Below are 23631 nucleotides of genomic sequence, written 5' to 3' on the forward strand. Positions count from 1 at the left end.
TATGTGTCCAAAATTATTCATTAATCTTTAAAATAATGCAAAAATAAAGTGAAAAAATTGTTTTAAAAAGCCAACTAAATACTTCAGTTAACGTTAGTTGTTAGTCAACATGAATGAAAGTTGGTTTTAGATAGTAAAATTTGTATGAAAAGCAATATCACTTGTTTACAAAATTTTTAATTTTGATTAAATATTCTTTTTTAGACAATCAGAATGATAAACTAATGCAAATAAGTTGCAAATAAGTTTTTCTAATTTGGGAATGGTGAAAACAATATAGTTTATATTATTAGCTCCATAGTTGCCTACTTTTATTTTTTCTGCTGTTTGCTTAGCTTAAAAAATTGTGCCTATTTGTCACTACTATCAATGATTTTTACTAATTAAATTTTTGATTATATACTCGTACTGTCAAAAGTTAAGCACAGAAAGAAAAATGTTAATTCCGCGAAGTCAATCTGAATTAACAATAAAGGAGTTCTGAACAGGACATGTTTCTCAAACTCTTAATTTAAGGATGATAGACAAAAGAACCTCCATATTTTTCACAGTCCACATTTTTTCCAGATCATGTTGCAAGCCCCATTGAATCTTTGGGAGTTTTATGTCTAAAAAGTAGTTTTATCTCACTTTTCTCATACCAGGCCCCTATAGCTCTTGTACTCCTAGCCTCTCACATGCAGGGCCATAAGGCTCTACAAATTCATTGTGACATGCCCCCAAAAATAAAAATCCACCACTGAAGAAGCTACAATTTGTTGCAGGTGTAAAGTGAGCGTTGTGTTTACCAATCTATGCTTAACTTTTGGCACTGAGAATAAAGGATAATATAATGTGAAGCAAGAGTAATTTGTTCTTTTTTTGACTTTAGCTTGTTTGTCAAGTTCTGAACAGAGTGACCTCCAAATCAGGCTGTTTTTGTCTAGTTGCTAGCATGGAAATACCAGGACTTGAAACAATAGATCATTTTCCTATTTTAACAGCCGTTACAGGAATACTCGTTTCGCTCATTATTGATGGTCTGCCTAAAAGGTAACATTTTTAAATTTATTTTCTAAATATTTTTATTTCCGACTCGGATAGTTTTCGGGAAAAATTCCTACACAATCCTATATATTGTAAGAGAAACAAACAAAAAAGTAGCATAAGTAAATAAAGAATTAAAGTGTATAAAAATAGTTTTAAGACATCGAAATATTGCTAAACACATTGTAAAAAGGAGAAACGTTACTTGAATTATGTTTAGTAGAACATTCAAATGCAAAAGATGGAAGAAAGCTCTTAGAAATCTAGTAAGACTTGACTATTATAGAAAAAAAAAAGAAACCACAAATCATAAAGTAATTATCTACCAGTTTGTTGGCGCTCTCAGATTCAATGAGATGACATCTGCCCATATGCAAAATTTTAAGGGGGGGGGGGGCAAATATTTTTCCCATAGAAACCAATTTCATTGGGAAAAATATTTGAAATTTTAATAACTCTACTCGAAGAGTAGAGTTATTAAAATTTGACATTTTTAATAAATTATTCATTAATGACTGGAGAAGAAATGTTTTTACATTTTTGCAAAGAAAAAAGTACTAAAAGCAAGGAAGTTATAATTTCTCTGGGGGGGATTGAGCCCCCACTTGCACCCCCCCCCCCCATGCATCTACCTCCAGTTTGACTATTCACTATCTCAGAAAGACAGGCCCACAACAAGGACGCAACTGCAATCTCTGGATGTGATAACTGGGCTGTTGATATATTGCATGGTCCCTTAGCCCTTGCTTAAGGTTGGTAACTTACTGCTTGGTGCCTCTGATTTTAAGGCCTTATATTTCAATAACGGGGAGACAAGGGCAAATGATTTATTCATCAAAAGAGCACGTTTCACTATGCTCATTCAATTGCTACTCTTTGAAAAAAAAATTCATTATTACACCAGTGGCGTACCTAACAAGGGTGACACCCGGGGTGGTAATTTTTGGTGTCACCCCCCCCCCTCACAAACGCAAAAAAAAAGCATCGTAGTGACGCCACTGATTACTCTAACATATGGTTTCCCGGTTAGAAACACAGTATAACTTTGATTTAACGATTTCCTCAATTTAATGATACATTTCACAGGTCCGGATTTGACTGCATTGAATGTCTATGCTCCTCGATTTAACAATACCTTTTTTTAGTCTCTTGACAGTAGTTAAATCGAGGTTATACTGTATTTGCATTGTTAATTTATGAAAGACTACCTTTTTATGCATTTGAAATTTTAAGAAAATGAAAATTGTAAATTTTAGCTTATCTTGAATTGTTTTTATTACTTTTCAATGTTTTTAAACACAAATGCACAAAATAATTTTCAGACACATGTTTCAGTTACAAGGGACATCTTATTAATGCAAAAATGTGAGCTACTAGTTATAAGAGAAGCTGAAAGTGTTCACTTGGATTGCTAGTATTCTAAAGCTCATAAAATTTTGTATTGCTAAAGAAATTCCTTGTAACCTGGAAACACAGTCTGTAGTCTTTTTGCACCCTTTTGCTTCAAAACAAGGATACATTTCTATTTTCAGAACAAAGGGAACGTTTTAACATAATCATCACCTTTTTCAAATAAATTTTTTTATGTGTATTGCATGGAATCATAGGAATCTATTAAATTTGCTTTTCATTTTTATGTGCATATTGTTATGACAAATGTACATTGTAATTTATTTTTCTTTTGCAAGTATATGTAAAACTTTTGTTCATTTCTTCTTTCTTTTTTGTACCTGCTAGAAATAAAGAGAAACATTTTAATGTACAGAATAACTTTGATGAATGTTTCAGTCAGAAGAAAGCAATAAATGCACTTTTGTCCGAACCGAGTTTTCAACCTTCTTCTCTGGACTTTTTACTGGGATCCACTCAGGAGACACCCAACTTTAAGCCATTTTCATTACGAGATTGTAAGTAACTAATACTGATTCTCAGCATTTGCACAGATATTATTTTTAGATTATTTTTATTGTGTTCCAAGTTAAGCAAATGCTCTTAAATAAAATTTATAGAATAGTCACAATCAGAGAATTAGAAATAAACCTCTTATGTGTTCTCTGGCATCCCATAAATATTTCAAAATTATTTAAATATTTAATGGGATTAACGAGATTTGAAATCTCAAACACCGCATGAAATTGTTAGTAAAGCATATGTGCATTGTCAGCATGCTTTTGAAAGAAAAGGTTTTTAATTATTTTTATATGTATAAATTATGAAAATTATTCTGGAAGGCAGATTTTCTCCAGTCTAGAAAGTTTAAAATGTGGAAATATATCAAAAAGCAAGAACTGTCATCAATATGAAAACAAAAGAAACAGTAAAGACACCTTTTAACTATGAGAGCGTCAAGCGTCATACTGATGATAATCGAAAAAAAATAAATACTGTTTTTTTTTTATTTTTTATAATTACTAATGCATTTTTAGGTAGTTTGTTTCCTTTTTGAAAACTAAAACATTGGCATTGATTGATCAGAAGCTTATAAAATCTTTTTAAAAAAGCAATATCACTGGCACGGCTGTATTACGTATTTAAAAAAAAGTTTTCTTACACAACCCCTTGACTTTGGGTGTGAGAAAAAATTATTCTACCTGTTTTGATTACTACAGTGAGTGATAAGTTTTGCAATATTTGACACATATGAGTTTTTTCAACCTACTGTTATTTAATGTGCGCACATGTGAAGTGCAGGAGATAACCAGTATAAATGCTTACTAAGGAAATAAGTAAATTATTGCAAAACTTATGACTCACCCTAGTAATTTTAAAGCTTCGAATGGATTTTATCTTTTGCAGAAAAAGGAAGTATTTGGAAAGGTATAAAAACTTTAAATGAGGATGAATTCTTCTGTCTTGGTCATAGTAAATTTATGAGAAATTGAAATTTGAATTTAAAAAAAATTAAATTGAGTGTTTAAAAAAATGGCTCCAAGCAGTACATTTCCAAAATATATCTGTGCCAAATTTGGTTGTGGTTCTAGTTCTACAGTTCTGTCTGTAAGATGATTAATAGACATAATCTTTATTATTAGTAAAGATAAGAAACATAATATTAAAATTCATGTTATTAATATTTATACATTTACTGAGATGAAATTAAAACTTATCTGCCTTTTTTAAAGGATCGATAAATTTAGATACTACAGAAATTACATAATATTTAAATGATACATACATATTACATGATATTTTTTAAAATTGTTTCAACAGATCTAATAGCATAAGTGAACTTAATTTTGATTTTTTTACACAAAAGGATAAGCATGGGTTTAAAATTTTATTTGCTAACAGACATTCTCTCTCATGCCTGATAATGAATTCAAATTAAATCTTGAGTGTGAAAGTGTCTGCTATGAAATTTTTTATTGTAGTTTAAAATGAGAATAATGAAAGGCATTGTATTTTAGATAAAGAAGTAAGTAAGGAAGAAATTGAAAAAGTTGAAAATTTAATCCAGCTGCTGCATGCAAAATATGATATAGCCCAACAGAATCGTGGCCTAGAAGAAATTGATGATGACTTGGTGTGTACTATATGTTATGCAAATCCTAAATCTGCTCGATTTCATCCTTGCCAACACCAATCTTGCAGGTATGTTATGTTTCTTATAAATATAGTGATTCAAAATAAAATTTATTTGGTGCATTTATTTAGTATAAAAGCACTATTATACACTGCTTGACAATTGCTAACGAACAAATGATTTATGCAAATTTGTGCCTCAGTCAGCTGGCAAATGGAAATAAATTAAGTTCAGATGGATAAATTCAAGTTCAAGTGGTAGATCAATACTCGATATCTGTATAAAAGGCAGAGCATACAAGCTCAAGATTTGTACAAAAATTCACTCTGTTTGGCATTTAACAAAAATAGTACTGAATGTTGGAAAAGTTTTTTCTCTGAAATTCTGTTTGGTTCTTGAAATATTCAAGAGTAAAATGTCAGCATGGCATCATTTGAGTACCTACGATCGTGGACTAGTGGTTGGACGCCTGAAAGCAGGTCAAAGTGTCACCACTGTAGCTGCTGCAATGAGTGTATCGGAAAGCGTCATCTCGCAATTAAAGATGACCCCTGAAGGTGGCAATGCTTTGCGAAAGCATGCCGGGGGTCGTGGTAGGAACACCACACCTTCAGAAGATCGCTATGTAGCGATGGTGGCAAAAAGAACAGAAATTTAACTCCTGGACAGATAGCTGCAAATCTTGCAACTGCTACTGGTATGCATGTTTCTGAAAGAACCATCTCATGGTGATTAAATAATATTGGTTTGTATGCACGGAAGCCCGTAAGTACATTCCACTTCAACCACGCCATCGTCAAGAGAGATTACGCTGGTGTAAGGAACGTATTGGTTGCGATGATCAAAACTTTTTGTAGAGTGACGTTCTCCAACTAATCTCGTTTCAGTATGACAAGTGATTCTGGTCACCAACTACTGTGGAGAGAGCGTGGAACACGTTATGCACAAAAATTTGTTTGCGAACGTGATCGGTACGGCCCAGGCATGATGGTGTGGACAGGCACCATGCATAATGGCAGAACATCATTTTACATTTTTGAGCAAGGAAGCGTTACGTCGCAAAGGTATTGTGCAATACCTGCACAGATAAGTTATAGTATTGCAGATAAGTTATACTGGATCATGTTCGTCTTTTTAGGGCGACTGTAGGTCCAGACTTTCTCTTGATGAACGACATTGCACAACCAAACAGGAGCATTGAAGTATCAGAAGCACACAGCAAAGTGAAAACTTTCTCCTACTTACTCTCCCGACTAAAATCTAATTAAACATGCCTGGGATGTTCTTGGCAGACGTGTTGCACAAAGAACCGTCCCTCCCAGAACAGTACAAGAACTCAAATCCATCTTGAGAGAGGGGAGGGAAAATATCCCCATGCACTCCTTGATAGATATGTGGGGAGTATACAAAACAGATGCAAAATGCGCATTAGTGTCCGTGGTAGTCTATCATCATACTAAGGTACTCATGCCTCCATCATTCTGACCTGGATCAATTTTTTGTGGTTGTTTGAAAATCATCTAAGTAGGATTTAAGTTTTTATTTCATTGATGCAGCATACATAATATCTGTACTATTTTTTACTTATAATAAAGGCACATCCTCTGTACTAACAATGTACTTAGTTCTGTTTCTTTAATCATTGTCTATTCTTGACTATTCCAAAAAACGTAATTGTTCCATAGCATTTGTCAAGCAGTGTAGAAATTTTATCTGCTAACTGAGAGGTCATCTAGGTATAGAGTCATCACTAGGGATCCCGTGAAAGAAAACGTTTCCCTCAAGATGAGGCTTTTCATATATTATGTACAATTTATCGTTGTGAGACATTTTGTATCAAATTTGATAAAGATCCACCCTATAACATCATTAAGTGGATGAGGAAACAGGTTGCTTATGCAAGCAAAAATCCCAACCGGTAGAAAAGATTTCTAAAATGGTTGTAAAATGTGCAATAAAGTCATCCATGCTTTCTGTAGTTTTGAAGGAGGACGTTCCTGTTTCTTAACTTTCTCAGGACTTATCAGAGTTAAATGAGTAATATGTTATTGTCATGGCTGTATGGTAGAAATTAGAACACATGGGCATTTGTCATGTAACAAAAGGGAAATGGCACACACTGAAAATCTCTAAGAACTTGAACTGTGGAAAAATTTCTATGAGCAAATTAAATTCATATCAGTAGTCAAAGATCTATTCTTTTTGGCTCATTCATTTTAAAATTACTCAGAATAATGTCAGTTAGCCTGAAAATCTGTTAAAATTCAACTCATATTTCTCAAAAACATTGATGGATGGATATTTTCAAAAATTTATATAACCTATGCAAACTATTAATATACTAATGGAGGCAGTAAGAAGCAAAAGGATGTAAGTGGACATTTTCAAGTTTTGAGTAAAACGTGTTTAAAGATATTGTCCTAGGTAGCCTTTCATTGAAAAGTTTTTCTAAATCATGCTGTATAACAGCACTTACCAGGGCTACTAGTACCATCTCTTGCCCCAAGACAGAGGAGAGGTTCACCTACCATTTGTACTGGTTATCTCTAAACTTTTAATTTTGCCACTTACATCCCTTTGGTACTCACTGCTTCAATTACAGTATTAGATTAATGCTATACATATAATGCTACTTTAGAAAAATTTGATGCAGTGTTACTCGTAGATTTTTTTTTTTGCTTTTGTCCCTAGCATTTATGTTTCTTAATGCTTCATTTAAACAATGTTGTTTTTACAGGTCCTGTATATCCTTACATCTATTGAGTCATAAAGAATGTTTCTTCTGTAAAGCTACAATTGAATATGTAAAACCTTTGCATCCAGAAAAAAAGTGATCAATCAGAGACAATGTACTTAGAAATTATGCCAAATTAATATACAAAAATGTTTATTTATGCAATGTGAGGTGTAAATATCTACTACTTATTCTGAATAAATGCATTTCTTCCAAAACCCATTATATGCTTCTACTAATTAAACCTTGAGTATAAAATGAAGACATTATTTGAATATCAACATAATACTATCTTTTTTAGCACAATTAAGAAATTGCTTAATTTTGCTGATCACTTTTGGCACTGACTCACTTTTTTAGAATCAATTATAAAGTACTTTTAATGACTTCTTGTATTAAAAATACTTTAGGATTGAAAAAGTTCTTTCTAAATGAGTAATATGTTATTGTCATGGCTGTATGGTAGAAATTAGAACACATATGCATTTGTCATGTAAGAAGAGAGGAATGGCATGCACTGAAAATTCATCTCTAAGAACTTGGACTGTGACATGAATACTCTTGTTTAGGAATTTAATACTAAAGAAACAATACAAATTGAATAATATATTAAATTTATTCTAATAGATTTCAACAAATATAATTTTTTATTGCACAACAAAGTCTCACATAATCATTGCATAACAAATATCTACAAATTAAGATTTTGGAAACATCACACAAATGAAGTATTTTACATTTCACATTCAGTATGAATGTTGTAATATCACATTTTTTTTCCTTTTTAATTCATAAAACAACTATATCATGACCTAAAAACATAAAATTTTAAATATTTCATCACAATCTTTGGTTTAATCCTATGAAATAATACTTTTAATGTATAAGTAAGTTTATTATGCACATAACCTGACAATGTGCAACATTTGAATTGCAAATTCAATTAATAGCTAATGTTCTGGAGTCGATTGTTTTGATTATATTTAGTTGCCTATGTTGATTGAGCTACCAATTTCTTGTGAGATTCAGCTTAGTTCATTACTTATAGTCAGTAAGAAATATTAAGAAAAAAAGCACATTCACTTTCTAAAAAAAATAACATTCCTCTGAAAAAAAAGTGAAACAGAGAAAGTATTTACGTATTTTTTCTCGTTACATTTCATAAACTGGCAACAACAGTCAGGGTGAGAGTGCTAAGTATTCTTTGACTTTTTATACATAAATTATCTGCAGCTGCATTTTTTCCTACAAAGCACTCTACACATCACAAAATAATACTGTACAAATGGTTAAATTGAAATCTCCACATTTATCAATTTCATGTTCGCTATAAAACTGTAGCATCTTTAAGAGCTGCAACCCATCTGTTGGGAGAAATATAATTTTAGAAACATTAGTTACAAACATATTTAGCTCTAAAAAAAGTTGCAGTTCAAGAAATGACAGTTGGATGATACTGACATGCAATAATATGAAGCAGTAAGCAAATAAAATTTAGAATTAAAAAAATAATAATAAAGAGAAAAGCATATCAACAAAATCCTCTGTTTCATAGATTTATGCAGCAGTTGGTTCAACATGGCCAGATGGTATTGAATTAATTTTATTTAAAAAAATAAAATTATCATTGAAATACAAAACAAGCCAATTTAAACTAGCATAGCTTAAAACAACTTCAGTTTTTTTTTAAATAATTGAAAGCTTACAGAATGATAAGATAAAGGATTGAAACAATTGCAAATTTCGGGAAATAAAAGCAAAATGAATTTTTTTTTACTCATCTTCTACTTGCTTGTTCCTTTTGGGCTTTCAATCGCAAACATGAACGGAACTATTTTTTTTTTTCTTTTAATGAGCAGTTTCAGGTTATAAAATCATAATTTGGTGCAGCTTAGAGCAAAAACCAGAAATTGGGGGGTTGTATCAGGATAAATCAGATATAAAGAATTGGTGCAGTTCGGCACAATTAACGCAGATTTTCTAAGGACCATTTTATTACAGCATTTATTTTCCTTAATTTATAAAATTTTATGGTGCAGAAAATATATTTAAATAATAATAATAAAAAAAAAAAACAATTACAATTTGAGCATGGAAAAAGGGTGAACTAGGAAGTCACCAAAGACAACAGTTTGAAAATCAAGTTCATTAAACAACAGATTAACTAAGTGCTAGTACAGCACTCAACATTAACTGTAATGGGAAAGAATTTGAAATACATTACAAAAGATTACCTTTGTGCAGAGACAATTGTATCTGCATGAAATATTAGTGGAGCTTGTCCAGGATGAGTGAGTTGAAACAACAGATTGGGTTCTACGTTTTCATAGCACTAAATAAAATAAAAAAATCAAATTGACTATAATAGATAAAACTTTTCTGTTGATAAAAACATGACATATTTAATTTCCCATAAACAGTGAGCGGACAAACTGCTTGCATTAGGTCAGCGGTTCCCAACCTTTTTCCCATTGTATCCCCCTTTCAAGTTCTGAACAAAGTTGGTGAACCCCTTGTGCACTGAGTAACAATCCACGTACACACAATAAAATTTAGGAAGATTTTTTTACTTTGAGAAAGAATAGTTCATAACAAAAACAAAAATATTAATGGCAAAAAAAATATAGAAGTACAAACTAAATTATAGCTAGAAAATGATTGCAAAACAAATTCAACAGAACAAACCCAGTGATAATTCTTTGAGGTTCAGTCAACTTTGAAAAAATTCTTAATGGGATAGTTGTGGAACAAAAACATTCAAAGTTTGGCTCAAATATCTGATAGTTTTAGTCTCTTGTTGTAAAAACAGTTTCACATTGTAATATATATATATAAAAATCTATAGAAATCATCACATGTCGCACAGTCAGAGTCGCATCGCAGATCTTCAGTAAAGAACTTTGTATTATTCAACTTACATTCTTAGATAAAAGTATGATTAAAAAGGAAATTAGGTATGCTAATAAAGCAGCATTGATGTATCTATTTATATTTTTGGGGATGCTCAATATTTTATCACTTCACAACCCCATGAGTCTCCTAATTTGCTCTAAATGTTCATGCTTTTAAACTTTGCACCTGTCTAGCCCTGCAGAAGAGTGTCAATGACTAATAGGAGGCTCTTGTTCCCTCCCTATCAAAAACTGAAAAATATGTTGGGTGGGTGGGTGGGGGGGTGTATTTCCAGAGAGGGCAATGTGACAAGGGAAAATGGTAGTCATATTTGGATTCAGGGGGTCATTTTACATAAGAATCAGCAAGAATTATGTCAGATGTATTTTGAAGATTTTTTTTTTTGCTCCACAGTGTTATTATATAAACAACAAAAATATTTTTATGCTTACCTATAACAAGAGAACTTTTCTGCACAAATATCATGAAATATTCTTTTTACACAGTGCAAATTAAGTTTCATGGCACATGGTTGAATTTTGTTGTATGTATTTATGGTGTACCTCCCACTGTCGCAAGCTTTACACAGGAACTTTTTCTAACGTTTTTTTTCCCCATTTCATATTTCCTATGCTATTTGTTTCGAGTTGCTAACCATTCCTTCTCTTTTTCATTGATAAAGCTCAAATTATTTTAATCTAGATAATGTGAAAATTATAGCAACAAATAGCAGCGAAGTTACACTTTTTTCATTTTCAGTCAAGCACAAGAGAAGCGAGAAGTTCTTTGCTGCACTCAAATGGTTACAGAAACTAAGTATTGAAAATTAGGTGTTCGCATATACTCCATGTAATAATACCATGAAGTTTAACACAATTATCCGATAGAAAGCTAATGAGAAAATTAAAGCATTCATATGCTTTAATTCAGAAACATTGTGTTCAAAAGTTGAACTTTTTCGGCACAGGTTAAATTCTACCTCTCAACAAAAAGGGTAAAACCCCTGTGCCTTTTTATGACACTTAATTCTTCAAGCCTACAAAATATGTCAGCAAGTGTGCTAACATTTGCATCCAAAGAGTATCAAATGTGCAAGAGACACATGAATAAATGAACGTAAAACGCTTTAACTTGAGACTTCATCGTAAACAAATATTGTTAAAATTTCGCCATTACTATATTATATTCGCGAACCCCCTTTGGACCTCTCACAAACCACTGGTTGGGAACCGATGCATTGGGTGTTAAACAACTCAGAAGCTTAACTTTTCAAAGCATGAAAGTTAACATAACTTCCAATGTGTAAAAGTAGCAACAAAATTTTAGTGTCTGACATGTTGCATAGAATGTAAAAAAGATAAATATTCATTAAATTTCAATGCATTGTTTGAATTGAATAAAAATTTTTAAAAATCTCATATATAATTATCTAAGGTATGTGGCAAAAGATTTGAGCTTATTATTTATTATCGACTAGCAACAGTTAAATGTAAACAAACGTGTCTTGATTTAGTTGGTATTTGTTTCTAGTGAGTTAGTTTTATTTCATTTATTTTTGAAGAGAAATATTTGAGAAGGGAGAGAGAGAGAGAGAAATACCAAGCGCATTTCGTGTGATTTTTTTTTTTTTTTCAAATTTTTTCGTTTTTGAAGGGGGGGGGGAGGGAGGTAGACGCTATTGAAAGGAATTAGTCACAGGAATGAGATAGATGAGCTTTTACTATATTATTCAGTAATTCCTTCGACGAATCAGGGAGAGGAGCATTTAATTGCCATTTTTTTCTCACTTTCATCCTCGAAGTATCCCTTCTAGTATGTTAAAGAATTTAGGCAAGAAACTAAATTGAAAGTACATCATTGCAGCAATATATTTACTTTTAGCTAAAATTAAAAACATAAAATTATTTAAATGATACTATTCTAAGTATGAAAATAAAATATTTTTAATTACAATAAAGACTTACTTCAGAAAATGCTTCAATTTGATAGCCAAGTAAAGGAACACTCCTCAAAGCTGCAACATCCTGTATGAAATAAAAAGAGAAAGTTCTCAAAATCTGTGCATTGTAAACTCTCGATAACTCAGAGACCTAATTGGACCAGTTAAAACCTTTGGGCAATAAAAAATTCCCCTCTTAGCCTTCTCAAGAATAATTTTTAAATGAATAAAAATTAAATAATATTAATAGTTATTATTATAATCAGTCAAATTTATTTCATGTTAAGGAATTTCCTTTCACATGAAGTTCACCTAATCAAGATTTTTGTAAACTGTTTTGAAGTTTTTACCATTAGTAAAAATTATAACTGCAATTAATATTAATAGTGAGTGACTTTAATTGTACTTTTTTTTTCCTTTGCTCTTTACATAATAAAAAAAACATGTGAATTATAGAAAATTGCAGCATACGCAATCGTTGTAAATAAGGTCACAAATTGGCAAGAGTCAACTTATGCACAAAAAATTATGATTTGGATGCTTTTGTAATTTTTAATCTATTTTAACTTGAACTTACAACTGCAGCACTTGTTGCACACAAGTTCTTAAAACAGTAACAAATATTTTATCTTTTTACAAAAGTAGTACATACACTGAATTAAAATAACACCAATGCTGTGTCCAAACAGCCTATGTAACATTCTAATTAAAAAAGAGAAATATTTAAGTAACTGATTTTATGATTTGCACCTATCTACAGCTCTAACCACTCTTATTAAAATTTTACTGTATCACAATTGGATTGTTTTTTTCTGCACAACATTTCAGCTAAAATTTTTTGAGAGAAATTTGAATCATATAAATGCAACGTTACCATCTGCCCATTGCTACATTTTAAATAATTAGTTATGTTGTAAATGAGATTACCATGACTGTAATTGCTGATTTATTTTTCTTTACAATAAAAAGAACTTTATAATGAGAAATACATAATTAAATTACATTAAAATATGCAACAGAGCAACATAAGTACCACATAAACATTTTTGTAGCAAACCTTAATAAAAAAAAAGGTTTTTGTTTATTATATGAGTTAAATCATTTCTTTAATATTGCTCACTTTTGGTTTTTTCTTTTTTCCTTTAGTGAGATAAATTTGAATTTTCTTCGGCCTTTTTTTTCTTCTTTGAGCACTTAACACTAATAGCTAAATTCATTATTTGACTTCTTTACTTACCTCACTTGCTCTGTATTCATATAAAACTTTGTCTTTTATCACAAACCAGTCCTTTTTCCAATTCTTCCCAGATCTTTTCTGCAAATAACCACTTATAGTAGAACCCTGATCATTAGCACAAACCTAAGGAAATAAGAGATTTATGCATTTATTTAAGGATAATCTCATTAAAATTGGATTATTTATCCAAAATAATACCTAACAAAAAAAAATGCTATTTTTCTCCCGTAGCATTTTTTACAGATTGAATAAAACAGTATCAAATATAAGAAAAAAAAATAAAACTCAGCTGATAAAAGAAAAATACATGAATCAACTTATGTTTCAATCAAAAAGTATTGTATTAGATCATAAGCACTAAGATATTTTGATCATGATTTAAAAAAGCATAAGTTATGCAGAACAAGATAGTATTTTGTAATTTTTTTAACGAAAAAAAAATCTAAAAGGGAATGAAAATGTACTAATATGCAGTTATTTTGAAAATTTGCCATTTTTATGCAGTTATATGATATAATGCTAAAAGAAGCAAAAATATGCATTTGTATCAAATCCGGGCTTCAGTCATAACAAATAGCATCCCAAAGCAATGCTTTTTACGAGAGCCTTTGGTTTAATCAATATTAAAAGTTGTTAAAGCATAGCTATTCTTTCCACATAGCTTCATAGCCAGTCTTTCAAATTTAAACACTGGAAGCGTTAAAACAGATGTAGGGGAACATGGGGCAAAGTGAAATAGTGAAATATTTACTCTGCTTTTAGCTCCACCTATCCGGTATTATTTTAACTGTATAGTACCGCTTGTAGTCTATTCCAGTCAGGAAAAAAATATCATCGAATATTAAAGAATTTGCTAATATATGCAATTTAAAAAAATTGATACTCATATTGTAATATTTTGCTTTAAGTCAAAAATTATTTTTGTTACTATAAAATAATAAAGTTTCTTGTTATTAACATTTTCAGTATTAACTGAGACCTTCTAATATTCAATACAGTACTAATTTAGTCAATATTAAGCTTATTTGTATTTAAATAAATTTTTAAAATAGTCAAGTACATATGGGGGCAAAGTGAAATAGATTGTTTCATTTACTTAATAAATTATTTAATATAAATCACTTATGTTTCCATTTATTAATTAATTTATTTACATTTCTTCATTTATTAATTCACTTATTTATTCATTCATTCAATTTTCTTATTCATTCATTCTTGTACTCGCTCGTTTACTTTTGTTTTTATATTGATTGATTTATTCATTTAATTATTCGTGTATTGTTTCATTATCTTTTCATTTATTCATTCAACCTTTTATTTACTGATTTTTTTGAGTAAAAATTTATTTTATAATCGAATTGAAAATATTCCATTAGAAAAATATTTCATTTTTCACTTTATCCTAAGAAAAAAAAAGTGAACATTTTCCACTTCTTTTTGAAGACTCAAATTTACTACCAAAAATACATACAATGTTCTTTCTTTATGTACTGTAATTTTCAAAACAATTTCCCGATTTGTTCATTTTGAAACAACTCAGTGATATTAACCATTTTACTTTTCCCCACATTCCCCTACATAGTTTATATCATGCTCTATGTATAGCAGAGAATGTCATATCACAAATTGTTAGCTTATGATACTTAGTCAGGGAACTATAGAATTTGAAGCTATATGTCAATTCTTAGTACTCTCAGTATTTAAACTCATTGTCTTGTGCAAGAATTATGGAAATAAAAGATTCAAAGGTTAAAATCAAATACCTCTTTTAATACACTTGGTAGATTTCGTCTATTTTTCTTCACATGTCTGTGTTCTGATCTTAGATGCGATTTAACTGCAATTTGCTGATTGTCACTGTCTGTTTCCCCAGATTCTGTACATGCACTGGAACCTGATGAAAGAAAAAAAAATTAAGCACTTTAATGAAATTTAAATGAAAAAAAAAAAAACAGATTTGTTAATTTTTATATCAGCAAAACCCTAGTTTAAAAATTATACACAATGTAAAGAAAAAAGACTTGACAAACCACACAAAAAAAAAAAAAAAAAAAAAAAAAAAAAAAAAAAAAAAAAAAAGGAACCAATTTTAAAGATAAATAGGACAAAGTGAAAATTAGAAATAAATGCTTTTTGCTTTAGCATCTGAAGGAATTAATTTTTTTTTTTGGGGGGGGGGGGACTTTTAAAGTTATATTTCTTCCCCACTTAAAAAAATGTTTGCAAGAGCTTTATTTATTCACATACTTAAGACATTTATCTAAAGTTTTCCTAGGGTGGCCCAGTGCTCTGTTCCTTTTATTGATGTTTGATGCCCTCTACCCCTATTTTGCAATGTTCAAATGCACTTTTCCCTAGTCTTTTCAATCTATACCTGATAAATTTGAGTTTAGAACAAAACAAACAAGGAATTTTAATGCAAGAAAATTCTTTTTCAATTTCTTTAGAGGATTCACTGATTTACAAGTTATTTGGTCCCATATATGACCATGACCATTCAAAAGAGAGGGCTGGGTGGCAAACAATTCTCAAAAAAAAAAAAAAAAAAATTCATTTTTCCATTTGTTTTTCAGGGGCTGTTAAAATTGCCAAACTTGACACTTCCAGTCAAATACAAATGGAATAACTTGAATGTTATTACTCATTAAAAAAATTGATTTGAAAATTACACAAACTAAAGAAGTATAACTAAAACTGCTATCAAAAAAAAAAAAAAAAAAAAAACTACAGCAAAATAAGAATTAATGGCTCATCTCTTAAAGAGGACACAGGATTCATAAAAAGAACTGATGTCTTGCTCAACTAGATCAGCATACTTTAAGGCAACTTCTAGCTGAGATTTGGGAAAGTCTGTGCAGTTAGAACTTAAAAATGATATTTTTATACATCTATTTTGAGAACAGAAAATTAAAATCAAAATTGTTTTGATTTATTTGCCAGAAAAATGGTTAGATGTTTATTTCAAAGAAACAAAAGACATTTTTTAAAACTGAGTAGCAAGTTCTTTCTTGACACTGTTTAAAAGTAATACAAGATTCTATGTTTTTGAACTAGCTATTCATTTTAATAAAAATGTAATTGGTAATTTCTTTTTTCGCTCTCTCTCCCTCCCGAAAGATACACAATCGAATTTGAAACTAAAAAGAAAAGAGCTTTGACTTTTTTATGGAATATCACTCCTTGAGTATGAAGAATAAAAATTTCTTACAAGTACAAGAGCATCCATGCTAAAAGTTTAAAAACTTGGGGTTGAAAAAATTAAGCCACAGGTAGCAATTACAAGTCCCTAAGATAAACATAAATATTTCTTTTATTTCACCAAGTCAATTTTTAATTGATCAGATCCTTTTCCCCTTTATTTTAAGTGTCAGTGGTGTGCCTCAAAAAGTTTAAATTTTTTAAAAATTTCTTTGCATTATATTTGTGAACATGACCTTTATGAGCTTTGTGAAATGCACTTTTTTTAAGTGGGGGACATACAACAATAAACAGAAGTGGAGATATTAAGAAAATATTACGCAAAGGTTTTTTTTTATGAGCAAGATTTTTGCAAATTTTTCGCGATTGCAATTTTTACCAGAAGGGGCCTTTTAAAAGTTGTGTCTGTAAAAAAATAGATAAAAAAATATGAAATAATGTGATGAAACTGAATGATAACCCTAAAAAGTAAAATTTGCTTTTTTCTTCTTCTGATCAAAGGAAACAATAAATTTTATACTATATTAAGTTACAAAAATTGTACATATTTGCAAAAACAAAACTTCCATTAAACAATAATTAAATTTCCCTAACCTTAGTGCCTGGTTGCTAGCCTGCATATTTTTATAAAGAGGAAAAAAAGGAGAATATGCATGAAATATGTTCTGAATGCAACCTAATATAATATTTTAGACAATTTATTACCAGGTCCAAGTTTTGTATGACATTCATCACATACACGAGCAATTCTGTTGCCCAAGTATGGTAGAGAAATTCGATTGCTAGAACAAATGGAGCAAACAACCTAAAAAAGAGAATATGAAAATCAAATTAAGCTATTAGCTTACCACTAATACATGTGAATATTAGAGAACATTTTTAAATATTCAATAAGATGTTGTATTGGGAGAAACAAGGCTTTCAAGAAAAGTTGAAAAATATTTTACTCTGAGAATAATTGTACTTTCATGTAAGACATTGAAGCAATGAGTGAATTTTCTTCACGTGTGTGTCAAGTATTACCTATAAGTTTAACTTTTCTACTAACAAGGATAAGAGGCAAAAGGTCATGAACACTTGGTACATTAAGAAAACCAGACTCATGCTTAAAACTAAAATAAATATGAAAGACAAACAACAGAATTCTTAAACATATCTATATTTAAAGATAATTTACTTTTCCAGAAACTCTACAATGATGGGGAACTAAAACTAAATACAGTAAACCCTCATTAATCTGGAACCTATTAAACCAGACAGTCACTTAGATGCAGGTAATAAAAGGCGAGATAGCGCAATGTATTTTTCGTGGCTGTATTTTGTATTTTTGTAATTTTTTCTTATGCAATTTTATATTTCATATTTTGAATTCAAAATATGATTTTAACTGTGTACAGTAGGGTGTATCCAAAAACTTTTTTTCGAAATTCAATTTGTCAAGTCCATAAAAAGTTGCCACTACCGACCCACATCTTAAGCAAATTTTTTTACCTGAATCAAAACATAATTAGGTGTTCTGTACGAGGCCCAAAGTTTATAATTTTCTTCAAAAAAAAAAAAACATTTATTATCTTTCTTTCTTTCTTTTTTGAATATAACAGAAAAAAATGTTAAAAAATTTTCAAGTTGAAAATAGTGAGTATAATGAAGCTGGGAATTAACGTCAAATGAAAGGTTTTTCTCTTATGCGGCATTTCAGTAGTCATAATACACAAAAATAAGGATTTTTTAAAAGTTCAAGTTGCAATTTTCAATACAAATGTATTAGCTTTTATTTATTTATTTATTTTTTTAAATGTTGGTTTAAAAATGTATTTGCTAATCAAGAATTTTTGATAAATTCTTTTATATTTAAAAGATAAAAACTGTTTGAATTTAGTTTCTGATTATAATGTAAGATTAGTTTTGTGAAGTTTTATAAAAAAAAATTAAAGGTTATAAAATAAACTTGCGAACACTGTTTTCATTTTTCTACACAGAAGTACATTATTACAAGAATTAAAAATAAAAAACTAAACACCAAAACATATGCAGAATATTATGTGCATTATCATATTATATCAAACTTTTTCCACAATACTGTTTTACAACAGCTCTAAAAGGATGTGTGAGTTTTATTGGAGGCTTTTCAGTACACCATTTGTAGAGTACTGAAAAGTGGCATAATAATAAGCGACTATCGTTTGATACACAAAAGTGTGCCCTTCGCTTCATATCGGATGGGATGGGAAGGGAGTTTTTGCCCAAAAAGTAAAGCAATTGATGAAAATGCGGGCTATGGCTCTACAGCAGTTAGTTTTACAGAGTTTACATAATTGTGGACATTTAGCAAAAGATCTCCACAAACCTCATGACCTTCTAATAATTTTTCTTTTTTTATGGGAGTCATGCCTGACTTCTGCTCAAGAACTGCAAATTTCGGACAAACACGATGTCTTTGATTTGTGTACTGCTGTATCCAATTCAACTACGTTAATGTTGGTCATTATATTAGAGCATTTGATTCATTACAACAGGGAGTGAAAGCTGATTGGTTTCATCAAGTCACAGTCTCAGTAAAAGTTTTTATATGACTTCGTTAATTTTACCTCTCACTTAAAAACAACACTCAAAAACTTGAGCAGCTTATTTTTCTGTGAGTCATCCTGTGTTTCATCCAAGTTTCTGTCGCCTCTTTGTGAATATTGCAGATTAGTCAGCTAATTAATACAAAATAATTTTTAAGGTTCTATGCACAATTATATTATTATCTTCATGGTGACATCCGCAGACACTTTCTACAGGTTAGAGAGCATTAATAATGATAGGTTTTTCATTGCTTTCTTCTTCGGCGAAAAAGATTGTGCACTTTTGTTAGATTTTTAATTTAAACTTTCACAAAAAGTGAAAGAATCACTTAATTTGAAAAAAAAAAAAACATTAAAAATACGTTTTTGCATCATGCAGAATCAATCCCTTTTCGATGTAAACATTGCATCACGTTGTGACGTCATGTGTGTGATCGGTTGCAATGACTCAGTCAAGTGAATGAACTTTTGGGTGAACCGAGTCACCAGTTCATTGTATCTTATAACCGCGAGAATTTTTTTGTAGATTGAGTTACTTTTTGATCGGCAACATATCTTTAACTTTCTTGCATTGGCAACACATCTTGTATTTTGCATATTCTTAATTTGAAAGCCATGTGAAGACCTTTAAATACTTCGAGCGATCTTTTTCGCTCTCTCTCTCTCTCTCTCTCACCTCACATAGCCGCAAAATGTGTTGTACGTGATTTCGTGATGTCTGCCAGTGCTCTTTACTCCTGGCAGGACGTAATACAACGTGATGTCAATTTTAAAGTCATAAAACGCCTTTAGGCCTATTTTTGTATGTTACGTTAATGCCTTATATTCCTTGGAATCAGCATGTTCGTAAAACTGAATGTTTCGTTGTATTTTAGCGGCTAATCTTTGTCTATTCTTCTAAATGTTTTTTAAATATCAATGAAGATGTTGTTCGTCAACTTTAGGAATCCTTTGAGGATAATAAATACAGATTTTCCATGAGGAAAAATGCTTCACGTGTTTTTCTTTTTCTCCAACTTCAGGCTGTGGACATTTTCTTTGCAAGTTCACTTCTACTAGCGGTGTAGTAAGTCTAAATTTCACTACACATAATGCTCACAAGTGGTTACGGGCCCAGGTCACCTGGACTTTGCAATTCCTGGCCATAACCTGAAGAACTTGGAAAATTTGAATTTTTATGCTCTGAAGAATTTTTAAAACGTCGTGAAATTTTTGAAAGTATGGAAGTCCCTACAATACCTTTACTAAATGCCAATAATTGGAATACTTGGAAGAGAAACATACAAGTTGTCCTGCGTCATTCGGGCAGCTGGGAATTCATCGAAGCTGACGAAAAAGAAAAGTAACTTGAAGAAGAAAAATTGACGTTCCGAGATAGAGCGGAAATAAATCTTAGAAGAACTCGAGCTTATACTACCATTTATCAGTTCCTGTCAGAAGAATTCAAGCCTCTCATCGAATGCACTACTGAAGGAAAGATAGCTTGGGAAATCTTGTGCAAGTATTTTGAACCTGACACCCGTGCCAGATTAATATCCCTGTTGGATAAATTTTTTCAAGTCAAGTTTCAAGAAGGCGAAACTGTTGGTCTTTTCATCTGCCGAGTGAAAGCAGCTGCGTCACAATTAAAAGAAGTTGGCCATGCGATGTCCGACCTTTACATAGGTTTCCAGTATATCCGGAGTTTACCCCCTGAGTTTGCATCCATTGTACAGCAAATCTACAGATGGTCTGACGTGGACTTTACCCCATTGAAAATAGAACAAGAACTGTTGCTCGAAGCAAATAGAATTTCTGAAATGAACGTTCCACTACAGACACCTGCTGTGTATGTGACCGTTCCGAATTCGCTACCTGCCGGTAAGATCCATCCTTGTAAAAGTAGTTGTAAACCTGTGTCAAATTTTAGTAAAAATAGATTTAAAGGGAAATGTAATTTTTGTGGGATTTTTGGGCATAAAAAGGTTGATTGTTTTAAATTTAAGGCAAAGTCAAATTCTAAAAATTTATCTCAAGGGTCTTCTAATTCTCAACATAATGTGAGTGAAATTAATGAGTCAGAAGCTTTGAATATTACTTCATCTGATTCAGACATAACGTGGATTGCCGATTCTGGAGCTACGTCACATGTCACTAAAAATAAAAATCTTTTCTCTGATTTTAGACCAGTTAATAACTTAAAAATGTCTATGGCTGTTGACGGTAAACAAAGCAATATCTTAGGGATTGGTACAATTCAATTGTTGGTCAAAATTAATGGTAGACATAGGAAAATTATCTTGAAAGATGTTCTGTACAATCCTGAAATCCGTCGTAATTTATTGTCATTATCTAAATTGGAACAGGAAGGTAACAAATTTGTTGGTCATAATACCATTCTTAAAGTTTATGACAAAAATTGGAATCAATTATTTTATGCAAAGCGTAGAAATGACATAAATTTATATTTCTTTAAGCCTAATAGATATTTGTATTTGAAAAATAGTGAACATTGTGATAATTCTGAGCCTGTTTGTAACATTTCTGAAAAAATTGGTAAAATTTCACCTGAAGATTTATGGCACAAGAGATATTGTCACATTAATTATGAATATATTTCTAGAACTAGCAAAAACAATAGTGTTAGAGGTCTTCCTGAATTGAATAAAAATGTTAACTATTGTGAAATTTGTAAATATACTAAAGCTAGGAGTATTTCTTTTAAATCGATTGGGGCCGTGAGATCTTCTAAACCTTTAGAGCTTATACACATGGATGTAGGTGAAGTCCCAAATTTAACTTTGAGGGGAGAGAAATATTATTTATCCATTATGGACGATTTTTCAAAACGCGTTGCTGTATACCCTATGAAATTGAAGTCTGATGTTTTCAATATTTTTGTAAGATTTTTAAATCGTAATGAAAGGCTTTTAGGGAGGAAAATTAAATCAATTCGTACAGATGGGGGGAAAGAATTTTGCAATCAAAATTTTGAAATTTTCTTGAATAACCGTGGCATTAGGCATGAGAAAACTAATCCCTACACACCAATGATGAATGGCATAATTGAACGGTTTAACCAGACATTAATGGGGGGAGTTAGAGCACTTTTAAAAGACAGTAACTTACCTTCGAAATTCTGGGGGGAAGCTGCATTTTGTTTTTCTTATGTTTGGAATAGGTCTTGTCATGGGAGCAATCATACCCCGTTTGAACTGTTTTTCAATAAAAAGCCTAACGTGAAACATCTCAGAACTTTTGGCTGTTTAACTTTTGTAAATGTTCCAAGCCAGAAAAGAAAGAAATTGGACGATAAATCTAAACCAGGAATTTTGTTAGGTTACGCTCAAAATACTAGAGGTTATCGTGTCTGGCTGGAAGACGAACAAAGAATCATAGAAACATGTAATGTTAGTTTTGATGAGGGAACTAAAGGGACAGATGTTGTACTAGGTTCTGGATCAAGTAGTCCAAGGGTTATGAAATACTTACCTGACAATTTTGATTATGAATATCCTGTAACTTCAAATCAGGGAATGGATGAGCTTTCCGGTGATAGTCCTAGTGAAGAATTAAAACCTTGTTCCGAAATTAATTGGTTGCGTCAAGCTGTTCCTAGACCATCAGGTGATAGAACTGATATTTACTATAGGATTGAAGGTTCAAATATTCGCTTGCGTTCTTTAAATGAAGTTATTAAATATTGTAATGATAACAAAATTGAATTTGATGAATCATATTTTGACTTTTCGGGCAAAAATTTAAAAGAGGGAAAGGTAATAGAAATTTTAGAGGGAAATCTTGCTGAAATTAAACTTCCATTAAATTTTAAAGAAGCCATTAATTCTAGGGAATCTAAACATTGGATTAACGCGATGGATCAAGAAATACAAACCATATATAATCGCGGTGTATGGGAGTTAGTGGATCCACCTGAACATAGTAAAATTTTGGGAAATCGGTGGGTATATACGGTAAAAGAAGATCAGCAAGGGAATATTGTGAAATACCGTGCTCGGTTATGTGCCCAAGGTTATCTTCAGGAAGCTGGAGAATCATTCCAAGAAGTTTTTAGCCCAGTCATTGATTTTTCTATAATCAGATTGTTTTTCTGTATTTTTGTATGTCTTTTTAAATGGTGTCATCTGCATGTAGACATAAATAACGCTTATTTGTATGCTAATTTGGATACTAATGTATATATGAAACAACCTAGTGGATATGTACTAGAGCCTGGTAAAGTTTGTTTGTTAAAGAAAGCTTTGTACGGTTTACACCAAAGTGGTAGGATGTGGTACTATCAACTCCATGAAACACTTTTGAAAATGAACTTTACTAGTTTAGATTGGTGTAATTGTTGTTACATATATAAAAATAAGGTTGTTCTTCTTTTTTATGTTGATGATATCATACTTTTTGGCAAACTAAAATCTGATTTGAATGAAATTGTAAATTTTTTAAGAAATCATTTTGAATTAAAAATTTTGGGTGAAATAAGAAAACTTCTGGGTGTTGAATTTCAAAACATTGATGGTA

At 31.0% G+C, this 23631-nt stretch overlaps 2 protein-coding genes across 3 annotated transcripts in view; one reads left to right on the forward strand and one right to left on the reverse strand.

Annotated features, from left to right (window-relative positions):
• Positions 1–901: 901 nt before the first annotated feature.
• Positions 902–7499, forward strand: LOC129225219 (E3 ubiquitin-protein ligase RNF123-like). 2 transcript variants are annotated; one of them, XM_054859801.1, is made up of 4 exons: positions 902–1032; positions 2815–2933; positions 4434–4617; positions 7287–7499. In XM_054859801.1, exons 1-4 carry the CDS (start codon positions 935–937, stop codon positions 7381–7383), a joined length of 498 nt encoding a protein of 165 aa, XP_054715776.1. In that variant the 5' UTR covers positions 902–934; the 3' UTR covers positions 7384–7499. The 2 variants fall into 2 exon arrangements, with proteins under 2 accessions (XP_054715776.1, XP_054715768.1); XM_054859793.1 differs by having other exon boundaries at positions 916–1032; positions 2764–2933.
• A 383-nt stretch (positions 7500–7882) lies between these two features.
• The window catches only part of LOC129218921 (uncharacterized), a 40009-nt gene continuing 24260 nt past the window's right edge, over positions 7883–23631 (reverse strand). The window contains exons 10-15 of the mRNA XM_054853244.1: positions 17255–17354; positions 15115–15245; positions 13352–13474; positions 12140–12199; positions 9518–9615; positions 7883–8647 (exon numbers count right to left, since the gene is read on the reverse strand). Coding sequence (XP_054709219.1) covers positions 8611–8647; positions 9518–9615; positions 12140–12199; positions 13352–13474; positions 15115–15245; positions 17255–17354 — 549 coding nt within the window. The 3' untranslated portion in view covers positions 7883–8610. The remainder of the gene's footprint in view (positions 8648–9517; positions 9616–12139; positions 12200–13351; positions 13475–15114; positions 15246–17254; positions 17355–23631) is intronic.

This window comes from Uloborus diversus, chromosome 1 (assembly GCF_026930045.1).
Source record: "Uloborus diversus isolate 005 chromosome 1, Udiv.v.3.1, whole genome shotgun sequence".
NCBI classification, from domain to species: Eukaryota; Metazoa; Arthropoda; class Arachnida; order Araneae; family Uloboridae; genus Uloborus; species Uloborus diversus.

Excerpts from the sequence above, each read along its gene's own strand:
- LOC129225219 (XM_054859793.1), top strand. The coding sequence starts at position 935 with ATGGAAATACCAGGACTTGAAACAATAGATCATTTTCCTATTTTAACA. Across the intron at positions 2,934-4,433 it reads GCCATTTTCATTACGAGATT|ATAAAGAAGTAAGTAAGGAA; the intron begins GTAAGTAACTAA and ends ATTGTATTTTAG. Across the intron at positions 4,618-7,286 it reads TGCCAACACCAATCTTGCAG|GTCCTGTATATCCTTACATC; the intron begins GTATGTTATGTT and ends TTGTTTTTACAG.